Source organism: Muntiacus reevesi, chromosome 19, assembly GCF_963930625.1.
Source record: "Muntiacus reevesi chromosome 19, mMunRee1.1, whole genome shotgun sequence".
Lineage (NCBI taxonomy): Eukaryota > Metazoa > Chordata > Mammalia > Artiodactyla > Cervidae > Muntiacus > Muntiacus reevesi.
The window spans coordinates 38,817,687-38,837,366 of record NC_089267.1 but is presented as its reverse complement, the minus strand read 5'-3'; the positions used below and the strand labels follow the sequence as shown (position 1 = coordinate 38,837,366).

Here is a 19,680-nt window from a genome sequence, read left to right as displayed (position 1 = left end):
CTCACTTCTCACAATGACAAAAGATCTGTTATGGCCTGGAAACAGAAATTGTAAATGCTATTTCAATACTTTTGAACAGTTTTCTCTCTATAGTAAAGTTTCAAAGCAACAGTCATGAGACTCTTTTTACTTTGCTGTATTATCTGGAAACAAGGAGCATGCTATGTAAACATGAATGTTAAAATACAGAAGTGTTTGGTGTTCTACAACCTTCAGGAGAAAGTGTCTTCATTTAAGTTTATATGAATATATGTGGTATACTCATAGTGTAGACTCCATTTACAAAAAACATATAAATACTAACAGTCATTTTAGTGGGGATTAGTGCAGAGAAATTACCTCATATTTACATTTCTTGAACTAAGTCAATACTTAAAACATTCTGATTTCAATTCAATTTTAATTACTATTTCTCTTTTGCCCTTGCTACCATTTGAATCAAAGGCTAAAATCTGAGTTAAAGTTGTACTAGTAACTTTCAATTGGTGCCCTGTGGGACTTCCCTGGTGGTCCAGTGGCTAAGGCTCTGGTCTCTCAACACAGGGGCCCTAGGTTCAATCCCTGATCAGGGAACTAGATCCTGCATGCAGGATATTCAATTGGTGCCCTATTTGTAATCACTGAGGGAAAATACAAAATGTCACAATTAAATAGCTCTTTCTGAAGGCCAATTCAGACACAAAAGAAACGTTAATAAACAAAAGTAAACGCTGTGCATAACGTCATAGAGCTGGCAGAACATAGTTATTCTAGACAAAACTGACCGAGATGCATTTTTTTCTTCTTTTTTAAAGTAAAAGGCAAAGAGTGAGTGTCACCAAATAATGTTTTGACAAGACGTCGAGGGGGGAAAAATCCACAGGCTGTTCGACCTCGGGACTAGAGTTTGTTCGGTTTCTGACTTGTGGAGACTTGTACAGAAGACAACGTTATTTACGTTTTGGAGACTTCCATTTAAATGATTCAGACAGCTTTCTCGTCCAGCCGTGGCACTTTCTGCCCGGGGACGACTCACAGTGGCAAACGTCCCCCCAACCCACCACTGGCCGCCCCTTCACCTGAGGAGCGCGGGCCAGCCCGCCACGCCCCGCCGGGCAGGGCGCCGGCCAGGCGGTTGCTCCAGAGGCGCCCTCCCTGGGGAGCGTTCTCCGAAGCTGTTAGGGTGCGAGGGCAGAGAAGCGACGCGACTCCGTGCAGCCCAGACAGTCGGCTGGGTACCCGCCCTCTCGCCCGGTCCCTCGCCCGGGTACCTCGTCCTGGCCGCGGCTCCCACCACACTGCTTGCAGCCCAGCAACTCCGAAACGGCCAGAGACGCCGTATACGCCTCGTTCGCGGCTGTAGCCAGGCGCATGTCGGCGCGGGGACAGTGGCGGACACGCAGAGGAACCGCAACAGCACAGAGGAGAGCGCTGGGCTGGCGGCCAGCCTAGATCTGAGCTGCAGCCTCAGTCAGCGCTGACGGCCGAGGCGGCGCGGGGCGGGACGGGGCGGTGCAAACAAACAAGCCACGCGGCCCCGCCCTCGCCGTCACTCAGCTGAGTCGGCGGCCGCGACCGCCAATGGGGGCCCTCAGCGCCGCGGCGCCCCGCCTCCTCGGCGCGGAGGGGCGGACGCTGGCGGGGCACTCAATGCCGCCGGGCGAAAAACAACCTCTAGGGACCGGCCGTACTTCCCCCAAGGAGCTCAATCCTCTGGTCCCTAGTGGGCTTGGTCTGCCGGGATGTGAGCCTACAGTGTGGCTGGAAGGTGCAGCCTGAACCGTCCGGCTCCAGTGAAAGGCAAATGTGTACCCCTGACCCAGCATCAGCAGTCGAGAGCCTGCCCTCCATCCACCCGTTCAGGTCCAATTACCTGCCAAAGGGCAACCAACCTCTAGGCTGACTCCGACACCACTAGGAGGAAATCAAATTTGCTTCACATTTTATGAAGTCTTGAAAATTTCCCTTCTTTCTTTCCAAAAATGCCCAAACAAAGCTGATTGGGCCATAAAATGCAGAAACAAGCAGGAGATCATGACCTACATTCAGTTAAAGATTATTTTTGGTAAACTATGTAGAAACTTTAAGTATCAACTCTCCTACACAGATAGGAGAGAGATCTGGTAGCAGATCTCTAAATTTTCTTCTTCCCAAGTATATTCGAAAGCATTAAAATTTCCAATGTTTCCTCATAAGTGCCCTGGGTCTAAAGAAAGAATCTCTCTCTCTGAAACCCGATGAGGAACTTGAAAAAACAGATCATAAAGGCACACAACTGACATTGTTGAATCTGGAACACAAATCTCTCAAGTCTTCTGTCAAAACTATTTGCTTACAGGGCTCCATTAACTTCTTAAAAAAAAATATATCAACTCCTAAATTAGATCTCTTTTTGCATGTTTGCCCTGTATTTTCAACCTTACATGCTCAGGTTAAAAAAAAAAAGTTGGAACATTCTATTACAAACAAGTGGAGTTTAAGTCAATGAATACTGACAGACACAGAACTAGGGCTCATAGATGAGTATAAGTTTCAGTCTTAGAGGTTACAATGTCTCAGAGAAGACTGAGTTACTTTTTTAGCTATTAAACTGTCACATTTTAAAAGCAGAAGGTTAAAATGGTTACTTTTTATTTATCTTCTCCAGATAAATAAGATTATATGTTCTCATATACTTTTTATAAATTGCTGAAGCACCCAAATATCTGGTCAAGAAAAGCAATTGGAGGTTAGTATTAACATAGAATAAAAGGCTACAGAGGCTTCCAAGTGCTCTTTCTCTGAGCAGAGGCACAAAACAATAACAAAACAGTATAATCTAAAGCCCACTCAGCCACAAACAGGCAAAAATAAACACAGAAAATCATCCAATTTGTAGCAATATGACATACCCTCCAAGATAAACTGATTATACATGAGTAACTTGGAAACATAAATGACTTGATGTAGGGGTTGTGAGTGATAAAGCTACTTAATGAAGGAAGTATGTGAAAAATGATGACTGGTTCTAGAAGAGTTGAACTGTGATTTTATTTTCTGGAAAGAAAACAGCAGTGAGGGTTAGTTGTCTAGTAGGGCATAACCTTGGCTATGATATTAAAATTATATTATTTGCAAAATGGAGAATGTTTGCCTTACTATTTTTTAATGAGGCAAGGGAAAAGCATGCATCTAGCTAATGCAAAAATGGTTTAAAACATTTAAATGCAAATTAGAACTGCAAACTGTATGTGTACATGTGTATATATTCATATGTATATATGTATACATATATGTTCATATCTGATACTTCATAAATTTTGAAGATATATATGTTGAAATTGAATAGGAAGCTCCCATTAGGGATTTTTTTTTTAAAGAAAATTTCAGTTTATTTTGATGCTGCCTTACATAAAAAGAAAAATAATTTTAATATATCCTAATTCAGTCCTACCAAGGCCCTTCAAGTCATTAGATAGTACTAATTTTTGCTTTTTGATAGAGCAGTAACTGAATTAGTCACTCTCTTCTATAACATAAAAAGGTTGCCTCCAAATAAATCTATTAACCAGGAGTTCCAACAACTGTACTGACCTGCAATATTATGCAGATCTCATTTCTGAGATTTTTGACAAATCATTTAATAAAAAGTTTATATTTTCCAAAGATTTCCCTACTTGAGTAGGCCAGATACCCTGAAGGTGCTTCTCTTAATGAACTCCCAGTGCTAAGCATGTAATAAACCTCCTGAACACCAATTAGTAATTGGAAAGGACTATGCTTTTGATATTTACCACAGGCTATCATTATAGGCTAGCAGCTATTTACAAAGTCTGCTATTTAAACATTTCATTTCAACATTTTATTTCTTCAGTGAAGAATCCTTACATCTAATCCAAGAAGTAATGGTAATTCTGAATTTCTCCTTTGTCTAAAAATGTTCTGGGCGCTCCCTGGTAGTGAAGTTGTTACGACTATATGCTTTCACTGCTGAGAATGTGTGTTCAATATCTGGCTGGGGAACTAAGCTCCTGCAAGCTATGAGACATGGCCAAAATTATATACATGCATACATAAATGGGCTTCCCTTGTGGCTCAGTGGTAAAGAATCCACCTGGCAATGCAGGAGACCAAGAGAAGCGGGTTTGATCCCTGGATCTGGAAGATCCCCTGGAAGAGGGTATGGCAACCCACTCCAGTATTCTTGCCAGGAAAATCCTATGGACAGAAGAGCCTGGCAGGCTATGGTCCATGGGGTCACAAAGAGTTGGACATGACTGGAGGGACTGAGCACACACATACATAAATGTTGGGGGTTAACCTACCCAACTCAACTGTATCAAAGTGAGGTTTTTGCACTTGACATTAGCAGTAATGATCTCAATGCTAATTGCCCCAGAACAAGATGGTGCGCCCATGTAAAAATCAAGAGTGGTGTCAAATGACTTGATCTGAGCAGAGAACCAGGAAGCATTAGAGTCCAGACTTGGAGTGGTGGTTCAAGATGAGCTTCCTGAAGTAAGTGATATCTGAGCTAGAGTTTAGAGGATTAATAGAGAGGCCTTGAAAAGAAAATTGGTGGAGTGTTTGGGAGAGCAAAGACAGAGTTCTAAGCAATGAAACTAGCATTATGCAAAGGCCAAGAGGCAGGGGAGAGGGAAGCTGAATAAAGGAATTTCACTGGTGTCTGGTGGAGAAGGGAATGGCAACCCACTCCAGTAGTCTTGCCTGGAGAATCCCATGAACAGAGGAGCCTGGTGGGCTACAATCCATGGGGTCACAAAGAGTCAGACACAACTGAGTGACTAACACAACAACAACTGGTGTCTGGAGGGCTTCCCTGGTGGCTCTGCTGGTGAAGAATCCACTGGGTTCTTTACCAGTGGATTGAGGGAGACCTGGGTTTGATCCCTGGGTTGGGAAGATCCCCTGGAGAAGGGAACAGCTACCCATTCCAGTATTCTGACCTAGAGAATTCCATGGACTGTAAAGTCCATGGGGTCGCAAAGACTGGACACAACTGAGCGACTTTCACTCACTCACTCACTGGTGTATGGAGCAGAGAGTATGGAGAGTAATGGATGGAGTTTAGGTCAAACAGTAAGGAGGGACCTTGTTTAAATTCATTAAGGACAATAAATTTCATTCTTAAGAGTACTATGGAGTTACTAAAAGTTTTAAAGAGTGTAATGACATCAAATTTGCATTTCAGCTAAGGTTCAGGCAAAACTAGAGGGAGAAAGATGTGTTACAAAGATTGTTGAGGTAACTATAGCAAAGGCAAGATGGTGTTCTGAAGAACAATGGAAATGAAGTAAAGTGCAGGGATGAAGGTGGATTTGTCTCTCTTGGGGCTACGCAGGTGATACAGTGGTAAAGAATCCACCTGCTAATCCAAGAGACACAGAAGTCATGGGTTCGATCCCTGGGTTGAGAAGATCCCCTGGAGTAGGAAATGGCAACCCATTCCAGTATTCTTGCCTGGGAAATTCCAAGGACAGAGGAATATGGCAGGTTATAGTCCATGGGATCACAAAGAATTGGACACGACGGAGCACGCACCCACCATGCACTTAAGAAAGGAAATGATGCCCATACTCTTGTTGTTGAAATTCAGGAGATAAATCTCAAACTGTATGCTCTCTTGACCCAAGTGGCTTCCCTAAACCCATTAGATTTTTAAAAATATAGTCAATTCATGAAAAAGGATATATTTTAATAGAAGACTAGTCAGGGCAAAAGGTATAATTATACTTTCATTGGCCACATATTAAACCTTGAATTTTTTTTTTATTAACTAAAGTACTGTATATATGTAGATCTATTCTTCAGAATAGAAATATTTAATAATTGATTAGACACACATAACAATGATTTCAGCCATTAAACCAAACAACTCCTTTAAGAATGGGAGTGGGATTTGTTAGATTTATGTAGTTTAAGCTTCTTGAAAAAATGCCCTATTGTCATTTAAAACATTTTTTATTTGGAATGAATTATGGTTTGTAATATTACATCTGCTTACTAATTTTGTCTAGATTTTCCTCCTTTAGTTGATATCTTCCTGTTTCTTATATATAGCTTGTCTGCTAAGCACTTTTTTCCTTTCAACATCATGTTTTGGGTACATTGAGATCCTTTCTCTTATTTGTCCTCTACTTTTTTCACTTCTTCAATTTAATTTTTAGAATTATATTACTTATAAAGAAGCAAGAATGTTAACAAATTTTTGCTCTCTTTTCTCCTTAGGGGTTTCTTCTTTTAGAAATGCATAGTTTTAAATTTTTATATAGGGTTTTAGAAACAGACCAGCACTCATATTTGTAAACAAGTAATACTCCAAATAGTGTCAGTAGTTTTATTAGAAAATCCCTTTCCTCAAAGAATAAGCATGCTAAGTCATGATCAGGCTTTCCAGACTAGTGATAATAAGACCAAAATATCAGACACTAAGGATTTTACACATGTAAGGCAGATACAGTTATTTCTATTTTAAAAATCTGTAAAACAGAAACATAAAATATTGGTAATTCATCCAAAGTTGTAAAAGTAGTCAAACGTAGACTGAGTTTAGAACCTAGGTCTGTCTGAATCCAAAGCAGCAGAAGCTAGGCTGCTGCTTTTAATGAATATTTTAAAAATTAGGATAATTGTGTGTTAAGCCTAAGTTATTGATTCTGATAGCAAGAGAAGGCAGGAAGAAAGAAAAATGTATCCCTTTTGTGAGATTTATCTCAGGGTGAGATCTGGTTTTAAAAAAAAGAAAAGTGAAAAGCAATCATGGAATCAGTGGTCTTGGTCTTTGAGAGCTGCTTTCCTCTATTTCTCTATCCCTATCATTCCTCAGCGTCTTCCCAGACCTATGATGACTTCATGCTACCCCAAATTCCCCTACTGCATAACTCACCCGAGTCTACCCTACCTCCTACCTGCTCTTCACATTACCACTGTTTTTCTTAGAATAACTGATCGGTATTAGAAAAAGAATAGGTTTCTTAAACTAACTCATACATATATATTATTGTATGAGGGACTGGCATCCCATGCTAATTTATTTACTCTGTCTCAATAAAATGTAAAATCAGAATATTTGTCTTGTTCATTGCTGTATTTCCAATGTCTTAGTGCCTAGCACACAGTAGACCTTCAATAAGAATGTAATGAATGAACTCCACAGAGATGATTCCATTAAAAAAGTTTAACTCAACTGAAAGCTTAATAATGAATTTCAACATTCATATTATAAAAGATTTGGGCCATCCAGACAAACACTCTTGGAGGCTTTGGGGTCACTAGGCAGGCAGGCAGGCAGGCAGGCTCTGCTTGGGAATCAGCTTGTCCTTTCCAGCTCTAACAAGCAAATTCTATTTTTCATTGTCTCTTCTCATCAGGAACCCCAGGTATTCCCAAGCTCCTTTGATTTTTCTGTTCCTGTTCTCCTGCACTACCCAGATAGAGGCTATAAAGGTTTGGGCAATGGTACATATGGCTCACTTGTTAAGTCAGGCAGGTACTTACAAGTCAGACACCGCCTGTATTCATGCCATTGTTTGACAAATTTATGAACATTTTAAAGCCCAAGTCTGGCTTTAAACATCCACAGGCTTATCGAAAGTGAAATAACAGGAAAGAAAGTACCAGTTGAGATACCAAACTTAGATGGGAGAATTCATTCATTACAACTTTTAGAGGCTAATCACTTTTTAGCATTGTTTTAAGGTAAATAAGAAGGAATAGGTTTAACTTGAAATAGGACAAGGTTCAGGAAAAAGGTGAGTGTAGTGGGAAATTGAGAGTTAGGACTTTCCCCCATATGTTCTTAGGAGTTCAACTTATGAACTTAAGATACCAACCTAAGGAAAAAAGTAATGGAAGATACATTAAGTATACATACATTAAGTATCTTAATGTATGACATGTCCAAGTAGAAATATTTCTCCGACTATGCATATATGTTATATTTAAAGTAGTTTTTGAGGGGTCAGATTTCATCTCTACCTAAAAACATATGTGAAAATATTTTTTAAATTCTCAAAATGCTTCTGTTTGTGGGCACTAGGCAATAGCTGGTTTAAATATGTAACCTATAATTTTAAGTCCGAGGAATATATTGGTCTGGCATAATATAAAAAAATTATCTTTTCAACAGAATAAAATCAAATGTAGTGTCTTCAACTTATCCTGAGCCCACAGACTTTATGGAACTGAATTTACCCATAGTTAAAGAGTTTAGGCTAAATGCATTTAAATAAGTCATCAGTTTAATCATGTCTGAATTTTGAATCTTTTATTTATACTAGAGATAATTTTCATTCAAAGAAACAAAATCCTAATGACAATATTCTAAATCTTTTAATCAAGTTATTTTTTGTTTATAACAGCTTTCCTGACCTCTTTATCCATGCCCCTTCACCATGATTAGTACTACCAAGCAGTGAGTAGAGTTCAGTAATATATGTTTTATTAACACAGCTCAAAGAACCCCCTACTCAGCTCCTTTGTGATAATCTTTAGTAGAACGTCCTATAATCCTTTAAATCACCTTCTTTCTTTGTCTCCTTCTGAGATCTCCTGTTTTTCAAGAGGGTATTAAGTTGTAGATCTTTAACTTGGTCACAAAGTACAAGGCCACATCTATAAACTACTTGCGTGCTATTAAGTGTTTCAGAAATAATGGCATTTCACTGTACTTTCTCATCTGTTCTTCTGCCCTCCAAAACCCTCAGCACACCTCTGTGGGTCACGTTTCCCTTTGTCCAAAGGATGTGAATAGATCACAGGATGTGAACTATGATGTCCAAAGGATATCATAGTTCAACAAATAAATTTTCACTTGTTACTACTTTCTGTTTAGCTAAAAATACTCAAAAAAAGAATAATGCAACTTTAAAAATTATTTTTTTACATGAGTAAGTTTGAACAGAATTCAAGATCATTTCATTTGTAGTGATAGAAAATCTGATTTTCCTAATTTTTGGCAAATAATTGAAAAATACTAAAATAGGATTTAATTCAGACATTACAAGTTGGAGAAGGTAGTATTCTTTTTGAACTCATTCTATCTTTAATTAAAAAAATATATTTGGGCATAGATTTATGTACGGATGTCAGTGCTGTTATTTTACCAATTAACAGAAATCTTAATACTATGTAAACACTTAGTATTCAGTCATTTATTATCTATATTTACTGAATGCCAACTATATGCATTTAGTTTCTTAAATCTATGGGCAAGCAGAAATATCTTAATTTGAGATTGGACATCTATTTTATTTATACTTAAACCTCTTGTGTGAGTCACACAGATTAGCAGATAGCTTGGGATTCTGTCAGGGAGCATTAAATAGGGAATCATCTACTTTACTGTCCAACTCTGGGGGGGCAGGGTTGCCCAGAAGTTATGCAATTTCTTAATATCCCTTCTAGTTTTAGTCTCCTCAAATTTAAAATGAAGGGCTCCTGAACTTCATGAGCTCTTAAACTTTACTTCAGCTTTAAAGTTCTACTCTGAATATAATTCCTGATTTTATCAAGAATTATATGCTTTAAGCTAACCAGTCCTGGCATCTTCCTATACCAGGCTTCTTTGTACATTACTAGTGATTTCAGAATTGTATTTCTTACAAGTACTAAAAGATATTATAAAATATTAGATTTGAGCTTTTTTTTTTCTCTTCAAGGTAACCTACAAACATATATAAACATCAAATGCACTGGGAACCATCAAAATAATAATTTAGATACTAGAGTAAATAAAACTTTTTCCGTCTTCTCTGTGAGTATACGTTTGAACATTCTTACAAATTTGTCAGTGACAAGGAAGGGTATAGTTTGTGTGTTCTTGCTTTTAAAAAAAAATTCATGACTGTCTCTGCTCAATGAGTAAAACTATAGTAATGAGTGGGCTGCCACAGCATGTAGGTACTTTGCTGTGTGAATACAGATTTCTCTGATATTATGAATATAAGAAAATACAGAAATACTGTAACTATAATCCATAACCCCTCTATTTCAAATTTGCTTAAAACATAAGATAACCTCATTGTTCTCACTAATTGGCTTAATAATGTAACTTATATGAACTTTAAAGAGATCATTTATTAGTAAAACACCAGTTTTAGATATTGTATATAAATCAGAATCCTGATAATAATGTTTCACTAAAGACTATGCTGACAAAAAAAAAATAAGACATGTGAATATTACTTTTATATACATGCCACATCTCCTGTTCCGTACACTAGAACTCCCAGTAGATTTAGAAAATCCATCTAGTCTGTAGCTCCGAATGTTGTTCATCCAAGGCTTGGGTCAGGCTTTAAGGTTTAGAGAATGTTCCCAGGATTTATGCCGGTTCTAAAGGAGTGCTATGGGAAATCTAGTTCAAAGTCTCAATTCCATCAGTGCCAAATAGAGCCTTAGAGGAAAGGCTCTTATAACCACAATGGTTTGATTATGGTTTACTGAATGAAAAACCGAACTTGTCTTCCAGTAGAACTTTTATTTAGGCTGTCCTGGATTTGGTCTATAACTGAAAGGACTGTCAATCCTTCTAGCCCTTCTCCAGAAACATAAAGTCATCTTATCCTTCAGTAACATACATGCCAATATGATCAATTTAACCTAAAACATAAAAAGCTGACCTAGTAAAGTTTTCAATGATGAACTTCGGAATTGTTTTTATTAACAATGAGGATATTATTGATCTCCAAGCTAATTTTTTGTGTTTGTGACAGGCAGGTCTTTAAATAGTGTACTTACTCTTCACAATGAGAATATGCTTTCTGACAGAAAATTCAACTTTCAAGTATTCAAACAGATTTTAAAAAATTAAATCATAGTAATTTGTGCATTATAAAGGTACAACTAAAATCTTAAAACCCTAAAATATAGAACACTAACTTTACAAATTGATGGGTTAAGAAAAAAATCTAAACTTCAAAAAATATCAGAAAAAAGCATATGGATCAGATGGAAGGCAAAAGCAGAGTCAAAAGCAACAGGATACACTTCAAATGGGTCACATTCAACTTTTGACTTTTCCAAAGAACAAAGAAACAAGCTTAGCAACAGTTTTCAGCCAATCAGAAAGCAGACAAACAGGTAAGGCCTCAACCACTCCAGATACCAAAGAAGTCCAACCTTCAATGTGTGTTTTTTTGTTTTTAAATTATATAGTGTCAGAGCAGATTACTTGAAGTAGAAACATAAAAACACAATGAAACAATAGTGAAGAATTTTCTTCATTCTGCTTTTGGCTTGCCAAATTTATAAAGTATTCTAAAGCAGTTTCTAATATTTTCCCTAAAAATCTTCAAGAATGACTTTTATTGTTGTTTTTTTCTTCAAGTACTGCTTAAATAATTTGCAAGTTTTAGTTCCCTAAAAAGATAATTACTTTAAATACATCAGCTTGACTAGCCATATCAGTTGCCTCCTGAACTTACCATGTACTAAATAAACATAGGGAGATTTGCTACTGATAGTGTAGGGTGCTGTCAAAAATGTATATATGTATACTTCTCAATATTTCATTGTATTCTATACATCCCTAGGAAGTTAGAGGGAAATTAAAAAATATTTGGAGACTAACTCTAGGTTTTGCTAAAGAATAGAGGAAAACAATAGAATGGGAAAGACTAGAGATTTCTTCAAGAAAATTAGAAATACCAAGGGAACATTTCATGCAAAAATGGGCTCAATAAAGGACAGAAATGGTATGGACCTAACAGAAGCAGAAGACATTAAGAAGAGGTGGCAAGAATACACAGAAGAATCATACAGAAAAGATCTTAATGACCCAGATAACCATGATGGTGTGATCACTCACCTAGAGCCAGGCATCTTTGAGTGTGAAGTCAAGTGGGCCTTAAGAAGTATCACTACAAACAAAGCTAGTGGAGATGATGGAATTCCAGTTGAGCTATTTCAAATCCTAAAAGATGATGCTGTTGAAAGTGCTACACTAAATATGGCAGCAAATTTGGAAAACTCAGCAGTGGCCACAGGACTGGAAAAGGTCAGTTTTCATTCTGATCCCAAAGAAGGGCAATGCCAAAGAATGTTCAAACTACTGCACAATTGCACTCATCTCACATGCTAGCAAAGTAATGCTCAAAATTCTCCAAGCCAGGTTTCAACAGTATGTGAACCTAGAACTTGCAGAGGCCCAAGCTGGATTTAGAAAGGGCAGAAGAACCAGATATCAAATTGCCAACATCTGCTGAATCATTGGAAAAGCAAGAGAATTCCAGAAAAACATCAACTTCCGCTTCATTGACTACACTAAAGCCTTTGACTGTGTGGATCATAACAAACTGTGGAAAATTCAAGAGATGGGAATACCAGGCCACCTGACCTGCCTCCTGAGAAACCTGTAGGCAGGTCAAGAAGCAACAGTTAGAACCAGATATAGAACAGTGGACTGGTTCAAAATTGGGAAAGGGGTACATCAAGGTTGTATATTGTCACTCTGCTTACTTAAATTATATGCAGAGTACATCATGAGAAATGCCAGGCTGGATGCAGCAAAAGCTGGAATCAAGATTGCTGGGAGAAATATCAATAACCTTAGATATGCAGATAACACCACCCTTATGGCAGAAAGTGAAGAAGAACCAAAGAGTCTCTTGATGAAAGTGAAAGAGGAGAGTGAAAAGGTTGGCTTAAAGCTCAACATTCAGAAAACTAAGATCATGATATCTGGTCCCATCACTTCGTGGCAAATAGATGGGGAAACAATGAAACAGTAAGAGACTTTATTTTTTGGGGCTCCAAAATCACTGTAGATGGTGATTGCAGCCATGAAATTAAAAGACGCTTACTCCTTGGAAGGAAAGTTATGACCAACCTAGACAGCATATTAAAAAGCAGAGACATTACTTTGCCAACAAAGGTCCGTCTAGTCAAGGTTATGGTTTTTTCCAATAGTCATGTATAGGTGTGAGAGTTGGACTGTGAAGAAAGCTGAGCGCCGAAGAATTGATGCTTTTGAACTGTGGTGTTGGAGAAGATGCTTGAGAGTCCCTTGGACTGCAAGGAGAGCCAACCAGTACATCCTAAAGGAAATCAGTCCTGAGTGTTCCTTGGAAGGACTGATGTTGAAGCTCAAACTCCAATACTTTGGCCACCTGATGCGAAGAGATGACATTTGAAAGGACCCTGATGTTGGCAAAGATTGAAGATAGGAGAAGGGGATGACAGAGGATGAGATTGTTGGACGGAATCATCAACTAAATGGACATGTGTTTGATTAAACTCTGGGAGTTGGTGATGTACAGGGAGGCCTGACATGCTGTGGTTCACAGGGTCACAAAGAGTTGGACATGACTGAGGGACCGAACTGAACTGAGCCACCAGGGAAGGCCCTCAGAAACAAAAAACTGTGAGACAAAGAGGTTAAATACCTAAGTTTACAGAGCAAACAAGGGGCTTGAGTGAAGGCTAGAACTTAAGTCTGTCTGCCTCCAAGGGCATGTTCTTTCTACTATACCATGATGATGTCTCATAGATTTAGTATTCTTTTCACTGTTAATATCCCAGTGATTGCATGTCAATTAGGAACGAGGTCAATGGACCATTAACTTTCCTCTTCATCTCTTCCTATCTTCCCTGTACTATTTTCACTGCAATCTCATTTGTATAACTGACTGTTCAGCCCACTCTCTGTGACCGCCCAATTCATTAGAACATCATCCCTTTCCAAGAAATCTAGACTGACTGAGGCCACTGAGGCTACTGCCAGAATAAAAATGCTCTGTAACATCTAGAAAACATTATAGCATTTTATAAAAAAGGGAAAAATGACAACATAAATAAAGACAAACTAGCACACATCATTATCAGTCAGTATAAAAGACTTCAAACATAAGAAAATATGGTAACTTTTCTTAGTGGCTAAGTATCATATTGCCTACTGAAAAAAAAAATGAAATATAGAATTCAGAGTGACTTATTTAGTAGGATTATATCTAGTGATTATTTATACATACACATCCCTTAAAATATTTTCTTCTACATTTGAAAATCAGTAATTCTGGCCAAATAGGTGATTATTATAGACTATTAATATAGTAATATCTCTTTATACCTGAATTAACTTTTTTTTTTTTTTTGACAAGCTTGAGGATCTAGAATAAGCAAGAAAAAAAAAAAAAGTTAAACAGATGCCACAGTATATATATATATTAGTACCAAAGAGTATGTACTGTATTCAGAGGAAAACCATTGGTTTACCCTAAAGATAATTTACTTTTATTTTGTACAAAATTATAACTAGCTTATTTATTTAGTTTCCAAGTCCACAGTAATTTAGAAGGAAGTAGGGATTACTGTTTGAAGTGACAGAGAAAGAATGATAGTCAACCATTTGATCACAAGGAAACAGAAAAATTCTAAAAAGCAGAAATAAGAACATGGACAGCACAGTAGCAAGCTGTTTACTAAAAGTGCACTCTAACCCAAGCCTTAAAGAACTCTAATAGCACCACTCTCTGACAGATTAGGGTAATAACTAACCTCCAAAATAATGATTCTTTCTCATGTTGTACAAAACACCTGCAAATATTTCTGTAAGAAATATAATTTAAAAGGTATAGCTGAACTGGCAAAGTAACAGAAATCTTCAGAAGTCAAAAATGACCAATAGGAGGAATCCAAGGAGGTAGGGATTATTCATAGGCTGGGAGCTATAAATCCCCAGTAACCTAGAGCAGCAACATAGGGAACAGATGGCAAAGCCTAGGACTTGGGAAACTGGAGGGTGGGCAAGAGACCCCATCATAATGCCAACCTCAAAGGGCTAAACTATCACTGAAAGCATTAACTAGGAAAAACACCTCATCTACAAAAGGAAATAGAAAAGTTTCCTGTTTCAACTTTTGTTCTTGATAGAAGGGGTGAAATCTCCCCTGAAAATTTACAAACACAAAGTGGGTCACACATGAAGAGCTGGGGCCTAAAATCCCTTTACCTACCTGGCCTGAAAACAAATGATCAAAAAAGTCAAGGATTCAGTTAAAGTGGATTGGTTATGTCCCCCAGGCTCCAGTCAGAAATGCAGATTATCTCTGAAGGAGATAAAATTCCAATGAATATGCGCTTATGATAATAAAACATACTGTGGAAAAAAACAACATTATTGAGGTCTGAAGAAACAATGATCACCTGACTCAAACTTTCAAGACCTCAGGTATTAGAATTATAGATACAGAATACCAGTTTAATACGTTTTTTAAATCTTTAAAGGAAATGGAAAGTATGGGCGAGGAACAATAAACCACAAAAAAAGATGGATTTAAAAATGGATTAAATATGGATTTTATAACCAAAACAAAATCCAATGGATAAACAGCATATTTAGCATAGATGAGGAGAAAAATATTAATAAACTAGAAAATCTGAATACTCCAGAATGTAGCACATAACACAGAGAGATGGAAGATATGAAAGAAGAAATTAAAAAACATGGAAGATGGAATAGAAGGTCCAATATAAATCTAACGAGTTCTTAAAGGAGAAAAGCAATATTCTAAGAGATGATGGTTGAGAATTTTCCAGAACTGATTAAAGACACCAATCCTCATTTTTCCAGGAAGCACAATGAATCCCATGCAGAATAACTGAAAGGAAATATATATCTTTTGACAGAGTAAAACTGAAAATTTCCAAGGAAAAGGAAAGATCTTAAAGGTTATCCAAGAGAAAAGTCAGATTACCTACAAAGGAAAACTAAACTGATAACCTAATTTTAACAATGGAAGTCAGTAGATTGGGAAATAGTGTCTGAAGCACCAAGAGAAAATGGCCATTCTTGAATTGTATTCACATACTATCCTGAAACTATCTTTCAAGAAAGTGAATGTAAGAAACGCATTTTAAAAGAAAAACCTAAGAATCTACATCAGTAGATGCTCACTGAAGGAGCTTTGGTTCAGAAAGAAGCAAAATGATCCTAGTAAGCAAAATGATCTTAGTAAGAAAACTATATGTCAACAAAGAAAAAACCTGTGAAATGAAAAGCTTTTCACCTAAGTAGGATAGTATATTTCTTAAAGATCTGAAATAGCCTTGTATAAATGTATGTATTCATTTTCTTCACTTAGAGTGGAAGTGGTCAGCTCATATAATAAGCACATGCATGTGTTAGTCGCTCAATTGTGTCCAACTCTTTGCAACCCCATGGACCGTAGCCACCCAGGCTCCTCTGTCCATGGGATTCTCCAGGCAAGAATACTGAAGTGCGCTGCCATTCCCTTCTCCAGGGGATTTTCCCGACTCAGGGATCAAACCCAGGTCTCCTGCATTGCAGGCGATTCTTCACCCTCTGAGCCACTGGGGATGCAAGGAACTGCCAAACTGTTTTCCACAGTGGTTGTATCATATTTAGGTTACTGCCAGCAGTGTACCAGAGAATTCCAGAGGCTTCATGTCTTCACCAATAGCATAGTCAATATTTTTCATTTCAATCAAATGGATGTAGTGCAATGGTTCTTAACTGGGGGTGATTTTGCCCAGCTAGAGGACATTTGACAATGTCTGGATACATTTTTGGTTTTCACAACTAGTAGGTAGATGGGCTGCCACTGACATGTACTTTTAGAGGCTAAAGATTCTGCCAACCATCCTACAACACACAGGGCAACCCCTCACAACAAAGAATTACTTGGCTCAAAATGTCAAGTGCTGAAATTGAGAAGCCCTTATGTATAAGGCAAATTAAAATGTACTGTGGTTTTAATTGGCGTATCTTGGATAACTATATTGACCATCATTTCATATGCTTATTGGTCATTTATATATCTTCATTCATGAAGTGTCAGTTCAAATTTTTTGTTCATTTTTAAAAAATTTGGCTGGGTGTCTTCTTGTTACTGAGTTGAAAGTGTTCTTTATTCTGTATACAAGTGCTTTATCTGATATATGTGTGTACATACTTTCAGTCTATGTCTTGTTTTGATGATTTTCTGCTACATTAACTCAATATGGCAAAAAGTAAAGTGATCTTTCTTCCAGAGACTAGAGCAGGCCGAAATTGGAGTAAGGTTGGGTTGAGTAACACAGTTTTGCTTTTAAAATCCTTGGGTCATAAAAAACCACTTCCTAAAAAGCAGTATTAGTTGGTAACACATGGAAAACTGGGCAGCACATACCATAGGGACAAAGAATCTAATAATTAAAAATGATTCCCTTAATCCTAGGACCTGGGACAGAACAAACACTGGGGCATGTAAGCAGTATGTCGAACAAAGAGATACTTTTAAAAAGTCCCTAAACAATGGTTATTTGTATCAGAAAATAAGACCACCAAAAATATTTCAGAAAACTCTGCAGATGAAGAAATGAAAAACTGGTACTGGAATGGCACAGTGGTGCCTATTGGCGGCATGAGAGAAGGCATCTTTGAACTGGGTTTGAAGATTACCTTGAAAATGTATATTGTCATATACATTCAGAGTCTAAATTCACTTGATAATCTAAATTCTCACAGTTTCATGATTACCTGAACACATTTAGCATATGAAAATGATGAACTCAAGCTACTTTCTATCCTCTCTGCTTAAGAAAATTATTTATTCTTAAACACGTGCAATAATGTAAGCAGTAAACGGGGGGCTCAAGTGGCAAAAATGGTCTTGAGTTCTATGAGGGATTTCAGAGAGCTATACTTCCTAAAGATTGCAAAGCTCCATGTCCTAGAAAGATTTTCTTTCCTAGCTGTTGATGACTAAAGACACTATTAGGAACAATGAGACCATGGTGTAAAATACAGTAATTGTGCCAAAAAGGTGGTCTCTTTCAGGGCAATTTTACTTTTCAGAAAAATTCTTATGAGCAGCAGGTTTGATTCGGCTTTATTAAATACTTTTCTTGAGGGTGAATTATTGCCTAAAATGCCATGAATGCTGAATTTTAAATGTCGCCATTTTTATACCACCTCCTCTCCCACTGAAACACTCCTCCTCAATAATAAGCAGATTTTTTAGTATGGAAGGAAGTGTTCATTATTTTGCTATATAAATCTGCATTCAATTAAAGTCTACTTTCCTGAGCTTCTTCAATCCCCTCAGTAAAGTTATTAGATATAGCCAAAGACTGACAGAAAACATAAGCTCTTAGTAAGGTAACCAACATCAGTATGTTGGGTCCCTTCTTTCCCTCTAGTATTGTGGTAGGTAAAAATTAATAAAATGGCCTTTTAACTTGGCCATAGCTTTCCCTGACACTTGGGATTAGAGGCATGTGTCTGCTTCCTCAGATTTCCTCATTCTTTGGTCCTGCAAAAGCATAAACAAGATCCCTAGCTCTGGAACCCTCAGAATCTGAGCTTTAGTACCTGACAAGAAGTTACTGATAGAATCCTTTGATTTGAGAATCATCTGAGGAGAGGCATAAAAATAAAAAAATAAGAATAATGGGCTCTGGGAAAGCAGGGATATCAGAAAAACTACTTAGGACTATGAATGCCCACAATGGCCTGAGCAGTGCTCTGTGTCCAGAGCATTCATATAAAAGTGTGGATGCTAAGTAATTGGTTCTTATGCATGCTACGGGAAGAAGACAGTAAGAGATTTCATCAGTGTATTGATAAATTAGGAAACTGAACTTTTTCATGTCTCAACCTATTTGGTTGGCTGCCTAAAGTGATTTCATCCATAAGTTTGAGAACAGGGTAGAAACAGGTGAAAAAGAGAAAAAGTAAAAATGACCAGGACCTGGATTAGAAAGAAATCTGTCACAAAGGACATATCTGGGCTCCCCTAATAGCTCAGTTGGTAATGAATCCGCCTGTAGTGCAGGAGACTCGGTTCAAATCCTGATTTGGGAAGATCTGCCAGAGAAGGGACAGGTTACTCACTCTAGTATTCTTGGGCTTCCCTTGTGGCTCAGCTGATAAAGAATCCACCTGCAATGCGGGAGACCTGGGTTTGATCCCTGGGTTGGGAAGATCCCCTAGAGAAGGGAAAGGCTACCCACTCCAGTAATTCTCCAGAATTCCATGGATTCTATAGTCCATGGGGTTGCAGAGTTGGACATGACTGAGCAACTTTCACTTCACTCCTTCATGTCACAAAGGAAAAATAACTGTCTGAAATTCTCAAGATCCAAAGTCTTGGAAGGAACCATAAATCACACATTATATAATGACTATAACTCTATAGAACTGTGAAACAAAAATGCAAGTATATATAGAGTGTTATAGTCTATAAATTTCATATGGAGTGACTTGTGCAATATCTCACAACAACCTTGTGAAATGGAGCTCATTATTCTTGTATTACCCAACAAGGAACCAGCCAACCTTTAAGTGGCAGAAATAGAGTCAGAGGTGGGTCTCTCTGACATCAGGTCCAATGCCCCTTCCTTTCCCTAATTCAGTAGTTTAAAATGTAGCTTCTGAGCCAGCTCTCAGGGAGCTTACAATCCAGTTGATGATAAAGACTCAGAAACAATGAGAGCAACACTAGAAATATGCAGGAAGAGTGTCAATGAAGGCTTGAAAGATGGGTAGAGGGGAATGGCATAGGGTAAAGAACAAGCTTGATGAACTCCTAAAGACTATAAGGAGACTGTCTTGTCCCTGGCAGGGGATATGAGTTGGTAAGCAGTGAGAAATAAGTTAGGGTCAGTTTTAGGGAGCCTACAAAGCCAGTGAAAGAGAAAACAAGAGAAAGCAAAAGGCAATAATGGAGCCCTAAAAGTTTTCTGAGTGGTGGCATAAAG

The 19,680-nt window shown here is 37.8% G+C and overlaps 2 protein-coding genes across 3 annotated transcripts in view; one reads left to right on the top strand and one right to left on the bottom strand.

Annotated features, from left to right (window-relative positions):
• The window catches only part of ARMC2 (armadillo repeat containing 2), a 159,566-nt gene extending 158,690 nt beyond the window's left edge, over positions 1-876 (top strand). Inside the window, exon 19 of the transcript XR_010659954.1 lies at positions 795-876. The gene's annotated coding sequence lies outside the window, so the exon portion shown is untranslated. The remainder of the gene's footprint in view (positions 1-794) is intronic.
• SESN1 (sestrin 1) overlaps positions 1-19,680 on the bottom strand; it is a 110,696-nt gene that overhangs the window by 20,225 nt on the left and 70,791 nt on the right. The window contains exon 1 of one of the 2 annotated variants that reach the window (XM_065911819.1): positions 1,251-1,476. The exons of the other annotated variant lie outside the window; for it this stretch is intronic. Within the exon in view, the coding sequence (XP_065767891.1) occupies positions 1,251-1,352 (102 nt within the window). The 5' untranslated portion in view covers positions 1,353-1,476. Of the gene's footprint in view, positions 1-1,250; positions 1,477-19,680 lie in introns of those variants that run through there. 2 annotated transcript variants of the gene reach the window in all.